This window comes from Rhineura floridana, chromosome 3 (assembly GCF_030035675.1).
Source record: "Rhineura floridana isolate rRhiFlo1 chromosome 3, rRhiFlo1.hap2, whole genome shotgun sequence".
In the NCBI taxonomy this organism is placed as follows: Eukaryota; Metazoa; Chordata; class Lepidosauria; order Squamata; family Rhineuridae; genus Rhineura; species Rhineura floridana.
The window spans coordinates 207088801-207106029 of NC_084482.1; the positions used below are offsets into that span (position 1 = coordinate 207088801).

The 17229-nt window shown below is 46.8% G+C and overlaps 2 protein-coding genes across 4 annotated transcripts in view; both read left to right on the forward strand.

Moving 5' to 3' along the window:
- Positions 1-153: 153 nt before the first annotated feature.
- Positions 154-7956, forward strand: LOC133381312 (zinc finger protein 397-like). 3 transcript variants are annotated; one of them, XM_061620286.1, is made up of 4 exons: positions 154-271; positions 2187-3183; positions 4954-5089; positions 6591-7956. In XM_061620286.1, exons 2-4 carry the CDS (start codon positions 2584-2586, stop codon positions 7436-7438), a joined length of 1584 nt encoding a protein of 527 aa, XP_061476270.1. In that variant the 5' UTR covers positions 154-271; positions 2187-2583; the 3' UTR covers positions 7439-7956. The 3 variants fall into 3 exon arrangements, with proteins under 3 accessions (XP_061476270.1, XP_061476268.1, XP_061476269.1); XM_061620284.1 differs by having other exon boundaries at positions 6588-7955; XM_061620285.1 differs by having other exon boundaries at positions 2191-3183; positions 6588-7955.
- Positions 7957-15002: 7046 nt separating this feature from the next.
- The window catches only part of LOC133378898 (uncharacterized), a 32436-nt gene continuing 30209 nt past the window's right edge, over positions 15003-17229 (forward strand). The window contains exon 1 of the mRNA XM_061613513.1: positions 15003-15123. The gene's annotated coding sequence lies outside the window, so the exon portion shown is untranslated. The remainder of the gene's footprint in view (positions 15124-17229) is intronic.

Consider the following 17229-nt stretch of genomic DNA (forward strand, 5'->3'; position numbering starts at 1 on the left):
CAGCTTGGTTAGAAGCCGGCTTGTTGCAGCAGCGGGACATGGCAACTGGCACGGATCGCATTCTCTCCGCTTAGTTTTTTAATGGTTAAATCGGCAGCTGCGCCAGATTCCTAGAGAGGCAAGAAAAAGTTAGGAAAACACGGAGGGGGAGGGGTGAGGGCCGGACGAATGGCAACCTGGCGTTCATTTCCTGTCCTGCTTTGCAGCCGATCTGTTCTGGCTGGGAGTTTTCCTTTGCCGGGAGGCTGCTCCGTGGAGTGCCGGGAATGAGGTGTGTGTTAGGAAAGTGCTGCCTGAAGGGCTAAAGCATCTGCTTTGCAGGCAGGAAGGTCTCCGGTTCAGTCCTTGGTATCTCCAGGCGGGGCTGGGAAAGGCTGCCTGCCTAGAACCCTGGAGAGCTGCTGCCAGTCAGTGTAGGTAATACTGAGCTGGATGGACCAATTTTCTGACTCGGTATAAGGTACTTCCCTGTGTTCCTAGTCCTTTGGGAAATGCCGTAGGTCAGCGGTGGAGCATCTGCTTTGCATGCAGAAGGGCCCGGGTTCAATCTCCAGATAGGGCTGGGAGAGACTCCGTGTCTGAAACCCTGAAGAGCTGCTGCCAGTCAGTGTGGACAATACTGAGCTGGATGGACCAATGGCCTGGCTTGATATAAGGCAGCTTCCTACATTTCTAAAAGTGACAGGGTTGTCCTCTCTAAATGATGCCAGCCAGGGTTGCACCCCTTTTAATCTAGGTGGTCACTTTTCTTTCTTTTGATCCTTCCCCTGTGCTTTTAATAGCAGCCGGACCCTGTAGAAATTTCACATATACAGAGAGGCACTTTCCCGGCAAGGAGACAAAAACGATGGGAAAAGCTTTGCCTGCTACATGTCTATCAGACATGGTCAACTAAACAGAGCCTCCATTTGCTGACGCAGTATATCTCTGAATGCCAGATGCTGGGGACAAGCGACAGGGGAGGGCTGTTGGCGTTGTGCCCTCTTTTTTTGGAGGGGCTTCTTGGAGGCATCTGGCTGACCACTGTTGGAGACGGGATGCTAGGCTGGGTCTGATCAAGCAGGAACCTCTCTTTCCTGCACCTCCAGCCCAGGATATGAATGGCTTTCTAATTGGTTTTAGCTCCTGGTGAAGTGTATAATGCCACTGTGTTTATTCTTTTGAGAATCCTGTTCTGAAAAGCAGAATTTTGAAAAAAGGTTCAAAATAAATAACTAAATAATATTGGTCATTTTATATTATCATCGTCAGCATTATTGGAGCAAGGCAGGCTCTAAACTGATCCAGCTAATCTAGCTGTGGGGAAAAATATTTCCTGCCAAGGGCTGCATTCCAGGTTTGTGTGGGGGATAATCTGATCTACTGATGGTGTTGTGGGGCCTGAGTGGGGAGTGGACAAAGCCAGAGCCAAAAGTGGGCTGAGTTTGCAAGATAGCATGTGTGTGTGTATGTATGTCTGGCTGTCTCTTTAACATCCCATCTCTCTCACTCTGACACCCCTTGTGTGTGTGCAGGGGTGTAGTCACCCAGGGTCTTGGGAGGTCTTAGATCCCTTACTTTTTTGGGAGCTGGGTCCCTGTGTCTCCAGTGTCCTATGACCCAATCAGCATGAAACAGGAGGGTGTTAGCCACTGAGAAGTTTCCTAACTTGCTTCCTTGTCCTTTCCTGCTGATTGGAGCCAATCAGAGTGGAAAGGAGGCGAGTCAGCCCCCGAGAAGACTCTCTTCAGCAGCTAACACTCTCCTCTTTCATGCTGATTGGCTGCTGGGGACGTCTGTTGTTGTGGGAGAAGGCATTGACAAGGATTTCATTCTCAACCCAGCAGCAAAAGAAAAAAAAGGGGGGGGGAGGATGTGTGGATGTGATTATCATGCAGGGACCTGCACTTCTGAATTTGCCACTACATTACTCTGTGTGCATGTGCATGCGATACCCCATCTCTCTCTCTCTATCTTTCCGACACCCCATCTCTCTCTCTCTCTATCTTTCCGACACCCCATCTCTCTTTCTCTCTGACACCCCGTGAGCCTGTCTTTCTGTCTCTCTGACACTGCCTCTCCCTCAGTCCTTTCAGAGGACTGGTCTGTTGAGTGAGAGTGTGCCTGTTAGGGCGTGGAGAGCTGCTGGTTGCCTGCCAGTGAGCTAACTCAAACTGTTTTTTCTCTCTTGCTCTTTTTTTAAAAAGTCAGGGCTTCTCGGTGTTTGAAGAAAGTTGCTGTCTGCTTCTGCACCGCCCCGTTTGGCCAGAGAGACACCAAAAATGGTGTCAAAAGAGCCCTGATGAATCCACAGATCAGCGCCGGTTGTATTCACGCCGATTAAAGTGAGGACAAGCCACTTCCCTGCCTTCGTTCTGCCCTACCCCATTTTTGCCAAGGAGGGACAGAGCTGAGTTTGGATCAGCCCTGCGGGTGGAAATGGCTGCAGCCCCTGCTCTCGAGTTCTGGGCTGCGCTAGAACGGTGGCTTCTGATGGGGATGATGTCCAAGAAGGAAGAGCCCCCTGCTCCCTGTATGGAGTAAGAGCCGGAAGGCGACCAGGCGGGCACAGTTGGACAGTTTCTGAGGTGGACAGTGGAACAGATGAAACGGGAACTGGCCGAGAGGACATTGTCGCAGTGCTGGGAAGCTCAGTGGCAGGCATTCTGGAAGGCCTCACAGAGGCTCATGTTGGGCCAGGCTGATCCGCAGCTGCCTGAGAGTATGCTGTGGGGGGATGGCAAAATCATCCCTCCCCATTCTGGGAGAGTTGTTTCCGTTGGCCAACAGGCTACGGGAGAGCAGAGGTTCCCATCTGGACCTCCTAGGTCATCCCGACCGGCCTCAGCGGAGACAGGGAACTGGGGAACATGTGGGCAAGTGAAGGAAGGCACCCCGAGCGAGGGTGCCTTCGGCTCAGAGGCCCAGTGCCAGAGTTTCCGGCGGTTCCGCTATGAGGAAGCCGAGGGTCCCCGCGAGGCCTGCAACCGCCTCTGGTTCCTTTGCCACCAGTGGCTGAAGCCGGAGAAACGTGCCAAGGGGCAGATCCTGGAGCTGCTGGTCCTGGAGCAGTTCCTGGCTGTTCTACCGCCGGCAATGCAGAGCTGGGTCAGGGATGGTGGGCCGGAGACCTGCTCCCAGGCCGTGGCCCTGGCCGAGGGTTTCCTGCTGGGGCAAAGAGAGGCAGACACGCAGGAGGGACAGGTGAGAGAGGGCTGATGTGGGCCCTGTGTGGATTCCTGGACCAGGTTACTTGAAGGGCAGCCTGCACTCGTTTGAACCCCCCTCCCTAGGCTTTCAGTTCTGCTTGTGAGGCCTGCTTGCCCTCTAGAGCGAAGAAGTCCTCCTTTACAAGTGCCTGGTAAAACTACGGAATTCGCTCCCATACAGATGTATCGAAGGCCACCAATTTGGGGGACAGAGGCAGCACGGTGTAGTGGTGAGAGAGTGTTGGACTAGGACCTGCGAGAGTAGGGTTCATATCCCCACTCAGCCACGAAGCTCACTGGGTTAGGGCAATCACAGACTTTTTGCCTAAAACCTACCTCACAGGGTTGTTGTGAGGATAAAATGAAGAGGAGGAGAACCATGTTGACCTCCTTGAGCTCCTTGGGGGAAAGGTGGGATATAAATGTAATAATGACAATAACACTAAAAGAGGCTTAGACAAATTCATAAAGTTATCAATGGCTGTGTCCTACTTCCAGTATGCCTTTGAATACCAGCTGCTGGGAATCCCAAATGGGGAGAGTAGCGTTGTTGCGCTCAAATTCTGCTTGTGGCTTTGCGGTTGGGGCATCTGGTTGGCCGCTGTGAGAACCGGATACTGGACTAGATGGGCCTTTGGCCTGATCCAGCAGGCAGGCTGTTATGTTCTTATGACAGGGCCTTTTTAATGGTGACCCCACCATATCTTTGGAACTCTCTCCTAGAAAAAGTACTTGTGGCCTGAGTGTAGTTTGCTTTCAAATGGACCCATTAAAAAAAAATTAGCTCTTTTTGTAACTGGATTGTACGTTTTCCTTCTCTAAAAACTATTATATTATTTTAACGATCTTTTTGTGAACTCTTCCCTGAAAGGCAGCATGTAAGTGCCTTAATTTTTTAAAATTTGGTGAAGAGCCATAGACTCTCAGCAGGCAGAGACCCAGTGGGTTTAGCTCCTTTGCCTCTGGTAGATACTTTTCAATCTAGTTGGAAAAGAGAATTGTCAATGAAATTGTCGTATTTGGGTTTTTCCATTCCCGCTATTATGGCATTAGGGTATACTCAAGCCAAAAAGGCTGTCTCCCAGCGAATCATGGACATTGATTTACAAACTCATTTGAGTTTGGCTGCACTCAGTTCTAACTATAGAGATTATGCGAGAAAGTTTATAACAACAAATTATATGAGAAATTTGTCAATTCCTAAGTATAGAAAAGCTTTCACGCTTGCTAGACTCAGTGATTTTACCTTCTGCGCTTTTAGAAGGTAGATTTAGTAAGGTGCCAGCACAGGAGCGCTTATGCCCCTGTGATATGGGAAATGTGGAAACGGCTGCTCATGTGTTGCGGTCCTTTTTATCGAGACTCCCGATTTGATCTTATTAACCCAGTTCTTCAAAAAATCCCAGGGAGGTCTGACACATTTTATTTAGAATATTTACTCAGATAGGAACCCGCGGGTCACAGTTAATGTGGCAAGACTCTGTGCTTCAGCTGTTACCTATAGGAGAGTGATGACGGCAAATAACAATAATAGATAATCCGGGGGGGGGGCTACTGCCCATTGATGTATTTATTCAACACCATTAGTGCCATATTATCTCAGGCTGCCGCTGTTTGTTTCCTTCTGTGTATAATATTGATGTTTTACCATTTTATCCTTTTAATATTAATATTTTATAGTGCTGGTCTTTGACCGTAATAATAAATGATTGATTGATAGCAGGCAGAGACCATTGAGAAATAAGAACACTCACTGCTATTTCAGGGGCCAGGGCTGGCTCAAGAGGGAACCCTGAAATTCCTCAATGATGCTGGAGAAGAAGAAGAACAGCCTTCATTTGAATCTGGACAGAGACTCCTCAGTGGGGAGATCAAACAGGAGAGTGATGTCATTTCTCTGGGTGAGCATCCGTTGTGTGGCATTTCAAATATTTATTTACCTTATCTGAAGGGTTTGTACTCTCCTCTTCAGCTGAAAAAGCTGCCCAGTGTGGCTTTCAAAGCTGGACGGCTTTGAAAGACGATTAGACACATTCATGGAGGATAAAGCTATCAATACCTATTAGCCACGATGGTTGTGCTCTGCCACCATATTCAGAGGCACTCTGCTTCTGATAACCAGTGCCCTTGCACTCATGTCCTGCTGGCGGGCTTCCCATGGGCATCTGGCTGGCTGGTGTGAGAACAGGATGCTGGACAAGATGGGCCACTGGTCAATCCAGCAGGCTCTTTTTATGTGTTCTTAAAGATTGGTAATAAGATGGTCCCTGCCCTCGGGGTTACAATCTGAAAGGCATGGCACAAAAGGAAAAGGGATTCAGAGGGAGGAGGAAAAAGCAAACCCAGACACTACTGCTTAGTTTCAAAGATGTTTCAATGACCAGCTGGAATGGAGAAAAAAAATCATTTCAAAGAGAGGAGGAGCGAAAAGTTGCTGGTCTCTCAGCGGAGCCGATGGAGCAGCCCTGCTTCCCTTCTCTTCCTCCATCTGCTATAGCCTGATGGAATGGCTACTCCCAGGAGACATCTGAGGGAGGAAAGGCCTCTTGGAGCTGGCCTTTCAGCAGGGCTGATGATGTTGCTGAACAATAACTCTCATCTTCCCCAACTATTGGCCATGCTGGCTGGCGCCGATGGAGAGTTGGAGTCCAACAACATCCAGAGCACCACAGGTTCCCCAGCCCTTATTTATTTATCATTTATAAATATATTTATACACCACTATTCCATTTTAATACAAGCAAGGGAAAAAAAACACATTAAAAAGGAATAAACACATCAAGGTGATTGCAATTGTCTTGCCACTTAACCTACCTCATAGAGTGGTTGTGAGGATAAAAATGTGGAGAGGGAGTGCCATGAACACCACCTTGAGATCCTTGAAGGAAAGGTGGGGTATAAATGCAATTGATAAATAAAAAATGAGAAATAAATCCCTCATCTCCAGTACACATTTGAAAGCGGTATTATACACACAGTCATGAATTGGCTCAAATCATTCTGGGAACTGTAGTTTTTGCGAATGGAGAGTTTGTTAGGCAACCCCTTTTCCCCTCATGGAACTACACTTCTCTGAGCTCCCTGGGAAGAGAAATTGATTGTTAAACAGCTCTGGGAATTATAGCTCTGTAAGGAGAATAGGGGTGTGCAGAAACCTCCGACTGATGTGTGGCTAGAATGTAGGCTAACTGTTCAAAGGGAAGAGTCATCTGCATTGATCTACCCACTTTTCCCTCTGACCTCACCCACTCCTGGCATACAGTCCCCAGAAGGTTCCCCATAAGGGAATATGGCCCTCAGAATGTAAAAGATTCCCCACCTGTGGACTATATGGTCTGTCTCTCTCTCACACACACCCTATATGCATCTATACATGGCTTAATTGTAATTTTATTCCAGCAGGTGATACGTGGGGGACTGAGAAGGATTGGGAACCATGCATAGTGTGGTCAGAAGTAAGTGAGAGTGGAGACAAGGAAGAGGAAGTTGTGAATCAAGATGACCTCAAGGGGCAGGAGGAAAATCAAATGGAGAAGTGGCACCAGGAACCAATTGCTAGCCGGTTAAGCCAGTTTGGGGCCTTCTACAAGATCTCGGCCCATCAGCAACTGAGGCTGGAGAAAAAGCAGAGCACTTGCAATGTGTGTGGGAAAGGCTTCAGCCGCAAATCAAACCTCCTTCAACATCAGAGAATCCACACAGGAGAGGAGCCCTATAAATGCCCGGACTGTGGGAAAAGGTTCCGTTGGAGCACCAGCCTCATTGTCCATCAGAGAATCCACACAGGAGAAAAACCTCATGAGTGTCTCAAGTGCGGGAAGAGCTTCAACCACAGCCAAAACTTTGCGAGGCATCAGAGACTCCACCGAGGGAAGAAGCCATATAAATGCATCAAGTGTGGGAAAAGCTTCAGGTGGAGCTCAAATTTGACTGTTCATCAGAAGATCCACAAAGGGGAGCAACCTTTTAAGTGCTCAGACTGTGGGAAAAGTTTCAGCTATAAATCAAGTCTCTGCAGGCACCAGAAAGTTCATGTGGGAGATGAAAGATACAAATGCCCACTCTGCAGGGCAAGCTTTGCTTTTGAATCAAGCCTTACTAGACATCAGAGCATCCACTTGGGAGAAAAAACGTATCCGTGTTTAGACTGTGGGAAAAGTTTTAGTGATGAGGAGAACCTTATTGCACATCACACGGGGTCAAGCCATGTAAATGGCCAGATTATAAGACAGGATTCTTTCTTAAACTGAAGCTTGGTAGACAAAAGAGAATCCAGGTAGGCTTAAAAAAGTTGGTTGGTCAGTCAGATTTATTAATGCACAAGGAAAAGGAAGAAAGGAATATTCCTAAGGCATGAAGACAGTGTAAATCAACCTACAGTGATCAGTACCTACTCTATAAGATTTATAAAAGACCCTAAAGAACTGTATTTGTATTTACTGTTACAAAAGCTAGATCTTAAACCATTTCTGGAAACGCAAGATCCACAAATGCGAGTCGATGTGCTGGATTGGCTAGATCAGCAGACTTAAACTGGGGAGACACACGCTCACATTCTTGCTCATCTACCAGGCTCAAGCAGTGAGTTTGGACCAGTGCCTCTTGGCATTGCTTACTTCACAAGATTGTTGCGAGAAGAGAGGGCAGGATAAAAATGTAATAAAAATATACAGGACTACAATGCTGGATAATTGAACAGATGAGGCCAGCATCAGAGGACGCCTTTTGTTTTAACAGTGGGCAGTAGCTATATGCAGCAGCCTTTGCCAACCTGGTGCCCTCCAGATGCTGTTGGACTCCAACTTCCATCAGCCCCAGTCAGCCTGGCTGGTGGCAGGGATGAATGGAGTTGTAGGTCAGCAACATCTGGAGGGCCACATATTCCTTAATCTTCCTCTACAAAATGAAGATTGATTATGATGTATAGTATGTCCAATATGTTTTGGCTTACAGTCTTCTCTTCTTGTTGTTATGTGCCTTCAAGTCGATTACGACTTATGGCGACCCTATGAATCAGCAACCTCCAAGAGCATCTGTCATGAACCACCCTGTTCAGATCTTGTAAATTCAGGTCCGTGGCTTCCTTTATGGAATCAGTCCATCTCTTGTTTGGCCTTCCTTTTTTTCTACTCCCTTCTGTTTTTCCCAGGATTATTGTCTTTTCTAGTGAATCAGGTCTTCTCATGATGTGTCCAAAGTATGATAACCTCAGTTTCATCATTTTAGCTTGTAGCGACAGTTCTGGTTTAATTTGTTCTAACACCCAATTATTTGTCTTTTTTGCATTCCATGGTATCCGCAAAGCTCTCCTCCAACACCACATTTCAAATGAGTTGATTTTTCTCTTATCCGCCTTTTCCACTGTCCAACTTTCATATCCATACACAGAGATCGGGAATACCATGATCTGGATGATCCTGACTTTAGTGTTCAGTGATACATCTTTGCATTTGAGGACCTTCTCTAGGCCCCAGAAAAAAATATCAAATCGCAGCAAATATACATGGGTATATTTTTAACAGAATAAAAAAATTGGGGATTGATAAATTAGGGATAGGGAGCCTGCAGCCCTCTGCATGTTGCTGGACTCGAACTGCCATCATCCCAGACCATTCATTCGGCCTTGCAAGAGGGGGCTGATGGGAGTTGGCATCCGACAACATTTGGAGGGCTTTAGGTTTACCCAGCCCCATGTGACATCACCTTGGGAGCAAAACCACATCTGCAGTGTTTTGCAAGGAAGCAGCAGCAGGCAGTGACTACGCTTCTGTGTGTAGAAAATGCGCTTTTTTTAACGAGGTGGGATTCAAATAAGATCTTTTCCCCTAGGGTGGATGGACTCCACCATCAGATCATCAGTTTTGACTCTGCAAGGTCTCCCATTTGCCGCTGGAACATCAACTTCATCTGTCCTTGGAGCATTGCTGCCCCCGTCCTCCATTTTGGTTCAGTCACAACCGTACCGTTTCTGTCTGCGGAAATGCGATCCCACTCCTGTCACCAATGTTATGTGCTCCCTGCTTCCCTGAGCGGTGAGAAGTTCCAAAAGCAGTGCTGACCTGGATATGGTTCCGTTTGGAAAGAGGAAATCTTGAAGACTTATGGTGTGTTCTAAAAAATATTTAGTTGGGTAAGTGTCCCTTCCTGTCCTGGAGAACTGAAAACCCAGGAGCAGCTTTTCACAGTAGGGAGATACATGATCACCTCGTGTGTACGGCTCAAGCTGCTATTAAAGGCAAAGAAATGGTAGAAAATTTGGTACTTATATCTTGCTGCAACGCAGAGAACAATTGTCTATAGAATCACATTGTAATGGTTTCCCTGCCCTCCCCGCATGCTGCTACCTCTCCTGCATCCCATCTGACTGCAGTTAGCCTTGGGGGGGGGAGCTTCCATTGGTGCCAATAGGAGCTTTTCTTCCCAGTCTTAACTGCTGTGCTTAAAGGGTGAGGGCAATGTCAAGGAGGGGAGGCTGTAGATTGTATCTAAAGGGCCATAGCTCAGTTGTAGAATATCTGCTTTGAATGCAGAAGGTCCTGGATTCAATCCCCAGCATCTCCATACCTCTGGCTAAAACCCTGGAGAGTTTCTGCCAGTCAGTGTAAATAATACTGAGCTAGATGAACCAACAGTCTGACTTGGTATAAGACGGCTTCCCGTGTTCCTAGTCCATTGGAGAAGGGCCATAGCTCAGGAGTAGAGCATCTGTTTTGCATGCAGAAGGTCCCAGGTTCAGTCCCCACTGGCATCTCCAGGCAGGGCTGGAAACATCCCATCTGAAACCCTGGAGAACTGCTGCCAGTCAGTGTAGACACTTCTGAGCCAAATGGACCAATGGTCTAACTCAGTGTTAAGGCACTTTCCTATGTTCAAAAGGTACCTTGGGCTGTTCTGGCCCATGGATCGACATCTCCCCCATTCCAGCTATACACACCAGGGAGTAAGTTCCATTGAACTCAATAGGGCTTCCTTTTGAGTAGACTTGTATAGGCTAAATCTCAAAATGCACTTAGCACACTTTACACTTGGGAGTGGAAGGGACTCTAAGGCACGTCTGCCCGTGTGCTAACAAAAAAGATTGAAAAAGGTATTGCTAGATTTTACTAGAAAGTGCACAGTAGAGAAAGATTGATGAAGCAGCAGCAACAGAAAACAGAATATCTCTTCCCTTCCCCCCCCCCAGTAATTAAGGGTGGCTGGAGCACAAGCAACTGGGAAACCTCACCTAGCCTTCTCCTTTGCTATTTATTGATTATTTTTTATTGATAATTTTCGTGGTCGCCAGTTGTATTTGTCAGGGTAAGGCAGGAATCACCATATATACACACATGCTTACTAGCCAGTGTGGTGTAATGGTTAGAGTGTCAGAGTGGGACCCAGGAAACCGGGGTTTGACTCCTCACTCAGCCATGAACCTCACTGGGTGACCTTGAGCCAGTCACTATCTCTCAGCATAACCTACCTCGCAGGGTTGTTGTGAGGACAAAATCAGGAGAGGGAGAACCATGTTTGTATATCCGTTTGAGCTCCTTGAAGGTGGGATAGAAATGCCGTGAGAAATTTAAAAAAATAAAATACCTGGGAGTAAGTCCCATTAACCTCAACAGGATGCCTCTGAGTACACCTGCATGCTTAGGATTGCGTGGTAGGACCCAAATCTGCAACTCCTCCGTGAGGCTTGGTGGGTCACCTCTGGGCCAGACTTGATTTCTCTCTCAACCTAACCCTACCTCACGTTCCCTCTCACAAAACAGTCCCAAACCTTGTAAGCTTTCCTCAAACCTTTCCTTGCTTGCCCTTATCTGTACCTTTCCCACGATGGGTGCAGCTGTTGTTGTATGCCTTCAAGTCGGTTATGACTTATGGCGACCCTATGAATGAGTGACTTCCAATACCATCTCTTATAAACCACCCTGTTCAGATCTTGTCTCATATTCCATGTTCCTGTTGTGTACGTACGAAGCTGATTGCTGAGTTGCTGTTGGAGTCCCCCAGACTTTTAGTTCTCGGTGACTTCAACGTCCACGCAGAATCTGTACTTCGTGGAGATGCCCGTGATTTTATGGCTGCTATGACAACCATGGGGATGATCCAATTAATATCGGGTCCCACCCATTCAGCTGGTCATACCCTTGGCCTTGTCTTTTATGCGGGAAGGGATGATAATGACCATGGAGTGTTGGATCCTTCAATAGTGCCGTTGTCTTGGACTGACCATTACTTGGTCAAATTTAGATTAATTGCGACTCGTAATCGCCCCAGGGAGAAGGGGCCTATTAGAATGGTCTGCCCCAGGAGATTAATGGATCCGATTGGTATCCTGAACGCTCTTGGGGAGCTTCCTGTCGTTCAAGTAAACGACCCTATCGATGCCCTGGTCGACCTTTGGAACAGCTCGATGAGCAGGGCATTAGATACAATCGTTCCTGAGCGGCCCCTCAGGCGCAACAGAGCAAAATCGGTTCCTTGGTTTTCTGATGAACTGATGGCGATGAAGCGTACTCGTAGGGGCCTAGAGCGTCGTTGGCGGAAAACTCGGAGCGAATCTGACCGACTTCTGTGTTAAAGCATTTACCAAAATTTACTCAGATGCACGACGAGCTACACAAAAGGCCTTCTTTTCCACGTCTATTTCTATGGCCGTTAATCAACCAGCGGAACTTTTCTGTGTGGTTAAGGGCCTGCTCAGTCCTGATCATCTGGATACGAATATGGACGCATCTCCATCTCGTTGTCAAGAATTTGCTTCTTACTTTGCAAACAAGGTCGATCAGATCCGTTCCGACTTAGAGGCCAATTTTGATGCAGTCTCTAAGGATGTACCTCGGGCTTCTGTCTGTCCTATTAAGATGGATTCCTTTCAACTTGTTCAATATGCAGATATAGAGAAATTACTAGGAGAGATGAGACCTACCACTTGCCCACTTGACCCTTGTCCGTCGTGGCTTGTAAAACAAGCGAGAGGGACTTTGGCTACTTGGGTCTGCGGAATAGTTAATGCCTCCTTGCAACAGGGCTTCTTCCCAAGTTGCCTTAAAGAGGCATGTGTAAGACCTTTATTGAAAAAACCCTCCCTAGACCCTTTATATTTGAACAATTATCGGCCAGTCTCCAATCTGCCATTTCTGGGTAAAATAGTGGAGCATGTGGTGGCTACTCAACTCCAACGGTTTCTAATCGAAACGGACTACCTTGATCCATTCCAATCTGGTTTCAGGCCTGGCCACGGGACTGAAACGGCCTTGGTTGATGACCTTCGGAGAGAACTAGACAGGGGGAGTGTGTCCCTGTTGGTTCTCTTGGATCTTTCTGCGGCCTTTGATACCATCGACCATGGTATCCTTCTGGACCGTCTATCCAGGTTAGGACTGGAGGGTACTGTTTTGTGCTGGCTTCGCTCCTTCCTGGAGGACCGGTTCCAGAGAGTAAGACTAGGAGATTCCTGTTCACCCCCTTGGCCTTTGACCTGTGGGGTTCCACAGGGTTCTGTCCTATCTCCACTGTTATTTAATATCTATGTAAAGCCGCTGGGTGATGTCATCCGGGGATATGGAGTTCGTTATCACCAATATGCTGATGACACTCAGCTTTATTTATCCTTCCCGCCTGATGCCAAGGAAGCAGTCCTTCCCCTGAACCAATGTCTGTCTGCAGTGATGGATTGGATGAAGGCAAACAAGTTGAAATTAAATCCAGATAAGACAGAAATGCTCTACGTCAATCGTGGGACTAATCTGGCAACGGGGAATTTACCTATGTTGGATGGGGTTACACTCCCCCTGAAGACCCAGGTTCGCAGCTTGGGGGTGCTCCTGGACTCTGCCTTGAATCTGGAAGCCCAGGTCACAGCGGTCTCCAGAAGCGCCTTCGCCCAGCTAAGGCTGGTCCGCCAGCTGCATCCGTTTCTGGAGACGCCTGAATTGACTAAGGTGGCACACGCCCTGGTTACATCCCGGATGGACAACTGCAACGCACTCTACTTTGGGCTGCCCTTGAAGACTGTTCGGAAGCTAAAATTGGTTCAATGTGCTACAGCTAGGTTGCTGACCGGGGCTAGTTTTCGTGTTCACACAACTCCCCTGTTACAGCAACTTCATTGGTTGCCAATTTGCTTCCGGACCCACTTCAAGGTGCTGGTGATGTCCTTTAAAGCCCTTCACGGCTTGGGCCCTGTCTATCTGTCCGATCGATTGTATGTTTACGAACCCCCCGTCCTTGAGATCCGCTAATGATTTTCTTCTTACAATTCCGCCAGTTTCACTAGTTCGTCTTTCAGGGACTAGAGATAGAGCATTCTCAGCTGTTGCTCCTAGACTCTGGAACTCGTTACCTGTGGACATACGTTCTGCCTCTTCGCTTTTGTCATTTCGCCGCCTGGTTAAAACGTTTTTGTTCCGGATTGCATTTAATTTAAATGAATAATTAGAGTTTTTAAGTATTGGATTGGGCTTACTGTGACCTCTAAATATAGAGATTGTAATTTTATTGCTGTACTTGTGCTTTTATCTACATGTTTTATTATGTTGTTCGTCGCTCTGAGTTTCTGTGAAAATAGAGCGGCTTATAAATATTTTTAATAAATAATAATAAATAAATAAACTCCGGACTCTCCTTTCGCATCTGTGCACATCAGCCTCTGGGCTTCCTTTTGGCTTTGACCCAGCTGCGTCATTAGTCACAGCACTACTCGGACTTGTCCGTTGTTCTTCCCCAGTAGCTCAGTGGGTACCTTCTGACTTGGGGGGGGGGTCTCATCTCATGTTGCATTTTGGATAGTCTATTCATAAGCTTTTCATGGTAAGAGGTATTCAAAGGTGGTTTACAATTGCCTTCCTCTGAGTTTGGATGCATCTTAATCTGGTGTCTCATCTTTGACCATTCCGCCTTGGGTGCCCCTGCTAGGAGTCCAGCCTCTTGGTCTAGACCCCTGACGGCATTGCTCTCAGCTTCTTCGACACTCTAAAGTGGTATAATACTGCTGTTTGAACAGATCTGTGTAATGCAGATGGGGCCCTGGTCTCCCAGGTCCTAGTCTGAAACTCTCAGCACACTGGCTTCTGGGTATGGTTCCTTCAAGATCTTGACAACGGGAAGATATCCTTTTTGGGGGTGGGGAAGGGGCGCTGCATGCTGTCCTGGGTGAATGGCACTCTTATTTTATTTATTTATTTATTTATAATTTCAAAAACTTTTCTTGGAGGGAAAAGGGACAAGGGATCAATCCATTCCAAACCAACCAAGAAACTAAACTTGACAGGTACACAGGTTTCAGCAAAGGCCAGGAAAGTAACTGAAAACGGGTACAGTGAGGTTCAGGCATGCCGCAACACGACCAAAACAAATGTGCAAGATGTGGTCCAGGAATATACAGGGAAGAAGAGAATCTGAAAACAAAGTTATATGCCATTCCATGCAAACTCAACATGCTTAGGAACACAGGTGTGGTGAGGCTCATTTTTTTCCAACTCCGAAGGGGGAAAAAACTAGACCTGTAGCCAGCCTAAGTTTGGGGGGAGAACCAAAAGAAGTAGGGGGCATTTTTTTCTATAATAAATTTAATTATTTATTTTTGTGGGGGGGAAATTGAAGGGGAGGAAAATTGTAAGGGGGGTCGCCTCGTCCCCCCCGGCTACGGGCCTGGGAAGAACCTCCACCGATAGGCAATGTCAAACCTCAAAGGAGGGGGATTCCCTACAGACGACCCCGACGATTCGGAGCTAAAGAAAGTCAGACACGCAAAGCCCTGTGTGGCATAGGCCGCTTCCTGCTCTGGCTCCTCCCCCGGAAGTTGCCTTTTGAACATGCAGGCATGTTTCCACCCCCACCCCCAATATAAAGAATTGGGGAAGAGACGGGGGTGGTGAGAGCTGGGCAAGGGGTTTTTCCAAGCAGCGGTTCTGTGATCTGTATCGAGGAAGAACTTGGAGAGATCTGGGTGAGTTGAACGGGGGTGGGGGTGTAAGCACTGATCCAAGGGGAATGGTTGACTTGCCTGAAAGAGGAGAATCGGGAAGGAGGACATAGGAAGCTGCCTTATCCTGACTTCAGAACAATGGTACATCTAGCTCAGCGTTGTCCACACTGGCCGGCAGCAGCTCTCCAGGGTTTCAGGCAGGGAGCCTCTCCCAGGCCTGCCTGGCGATGCCATCGGGGACTGAAGCTTCTGCATGCAAAGCTGATGCTCTACTACAGAGCTAATATGACGCTGCCTTATACTGAGTCCGGTTTTTGCTCCATTTAGCTCATTATTCCCCAAACAGCTTTTGATTGTGTAGATCATGAAAAACTATGGAATGCTTTAAAAGAAATGGGGGTGCCACAGCATCTGATTGTCCCGATGCACAACCTATATTCTGGACAAGAGGCTACTGTAAAGACAGAATATGGAGAAACCGATTGGTTCCCCATCGGAAAGGGTGTGAGACGGGGTGTATTTTATTTATTTTATTATTTGATTGATATCCCGCCTTTCCTCCCAGCAGGAGCCAGGGCTGCTCACCCTGTTTGTTTAATCTATATGCAGAACATATACAGAAAGCGGGATTGGACTAAGATGAAGGTGTGAAAATTGGAGGGAGAAATATCAATAATTTAAGATATGCAGACGATTCCATACTACTAGCAGAAACCAGTAATGATTTGAAACAAATGCTGATGAAAGTTAAAGAGGAAAGCACAAAAGCAGGACTACAGCTGAATGTCAAGAAGATTAAAGTAATGACAACAGGAGATTTATGTAACTTTAAAGTTGACAATGAGGACACTGAACTTGTCAAGGATTATCAATACCTCGGCACAGTCCTTAACCAAAATGGAGACAATAGTCAAGAAATCAGAAGGCGGCTAGGACTGGGTAGGGCAGCTATGAGAGAACTAGAAAAGGCCTCAAATGCAAAGGTATATCACTGAACACTAAAGTCAGGATCATTCTGACCATGGTATTCCCGATTTCTATGTATGGATGTGAAAGTTGGACAGTGAAAAAAGCGGGTAAGAGAAAAATCAACTCATTTGAAATGTGGTGTTGGAGGAGAGCTTTGCGCATACCATAGACTGTGAAAAAGACAAGTAATTGGGTGTTAGAACAAATTAAACCAGAACTATCACTAGAAGCCAAAATGATGAAACTGAGGTTATCATACTTTGGACACATCATGAGAAGATTCACTTGAAAAGACAATAATGCTGGGAAAAACAGAAGGGAGTAGAAAAAGAGGAAAGCCAAACGATCGATTCTATAAAGAAAGCCACAGACCTGAACTTACAAGATCTGAACAGGGTGGTTCATGACAGATGCTCTTGGAGGTCGCTGATTCATAGGGTCACCATAAGTTGTAATTGACTTGAAGGCACATAACAACAACAGCAAAGCTCATTATTGGCCACACTGTCTGACAGCAGCTCTCGAGGGATTCAGACGGGGGATGTTCCCCGCCGTACCTGGAGATGCTGGGAATTGAACCCTTTTGCGTGCAAAGCAGATACTCTACCGCCGAGTAGTTTGTTAAGGGTGCTGGAAATTGTAGCCTTGTAAGGTGTAAACTACAGTTCGCAGGATTCTATTTTATATATATATAGGAGGGGAATGTGCTTTATGGTTTGTATTCAGCCTGTGTTACAGCCCTTCCTCTAGAAGTCAGTAATTTAAATCTATTCATTTCAATGGGTCTATTCTGGGTATGACTGAATATTCCCTATTGCACAGTAGGGTTTACTTCTAAGTAAATGTTCATGAGAGAGAGAAACGGCAAGAGCCGATATCATAATGCCGTTGTATAAATCTATGGTGCGGCCGCATTTGGAATACTGTGTACAGTTCTGGTCGCCTCATCTCAAAAAGGATATTATAGAGTTGGAAAAGGTTCAGAAGAGGGCAACCAGAACGATCAAGGGGATGGAGCGACTCCCTTACGAGGAAAGGTTGCAGCATTTGGGGCTTTTTAGTTTAGAGAAAAGGCGGGTCAGAGGAGACATGATAGAAGTGTATAAAATTATGCATGGCATTGAGAAAGTGGATAGAGAAAAGTTCTCTCTCATAATA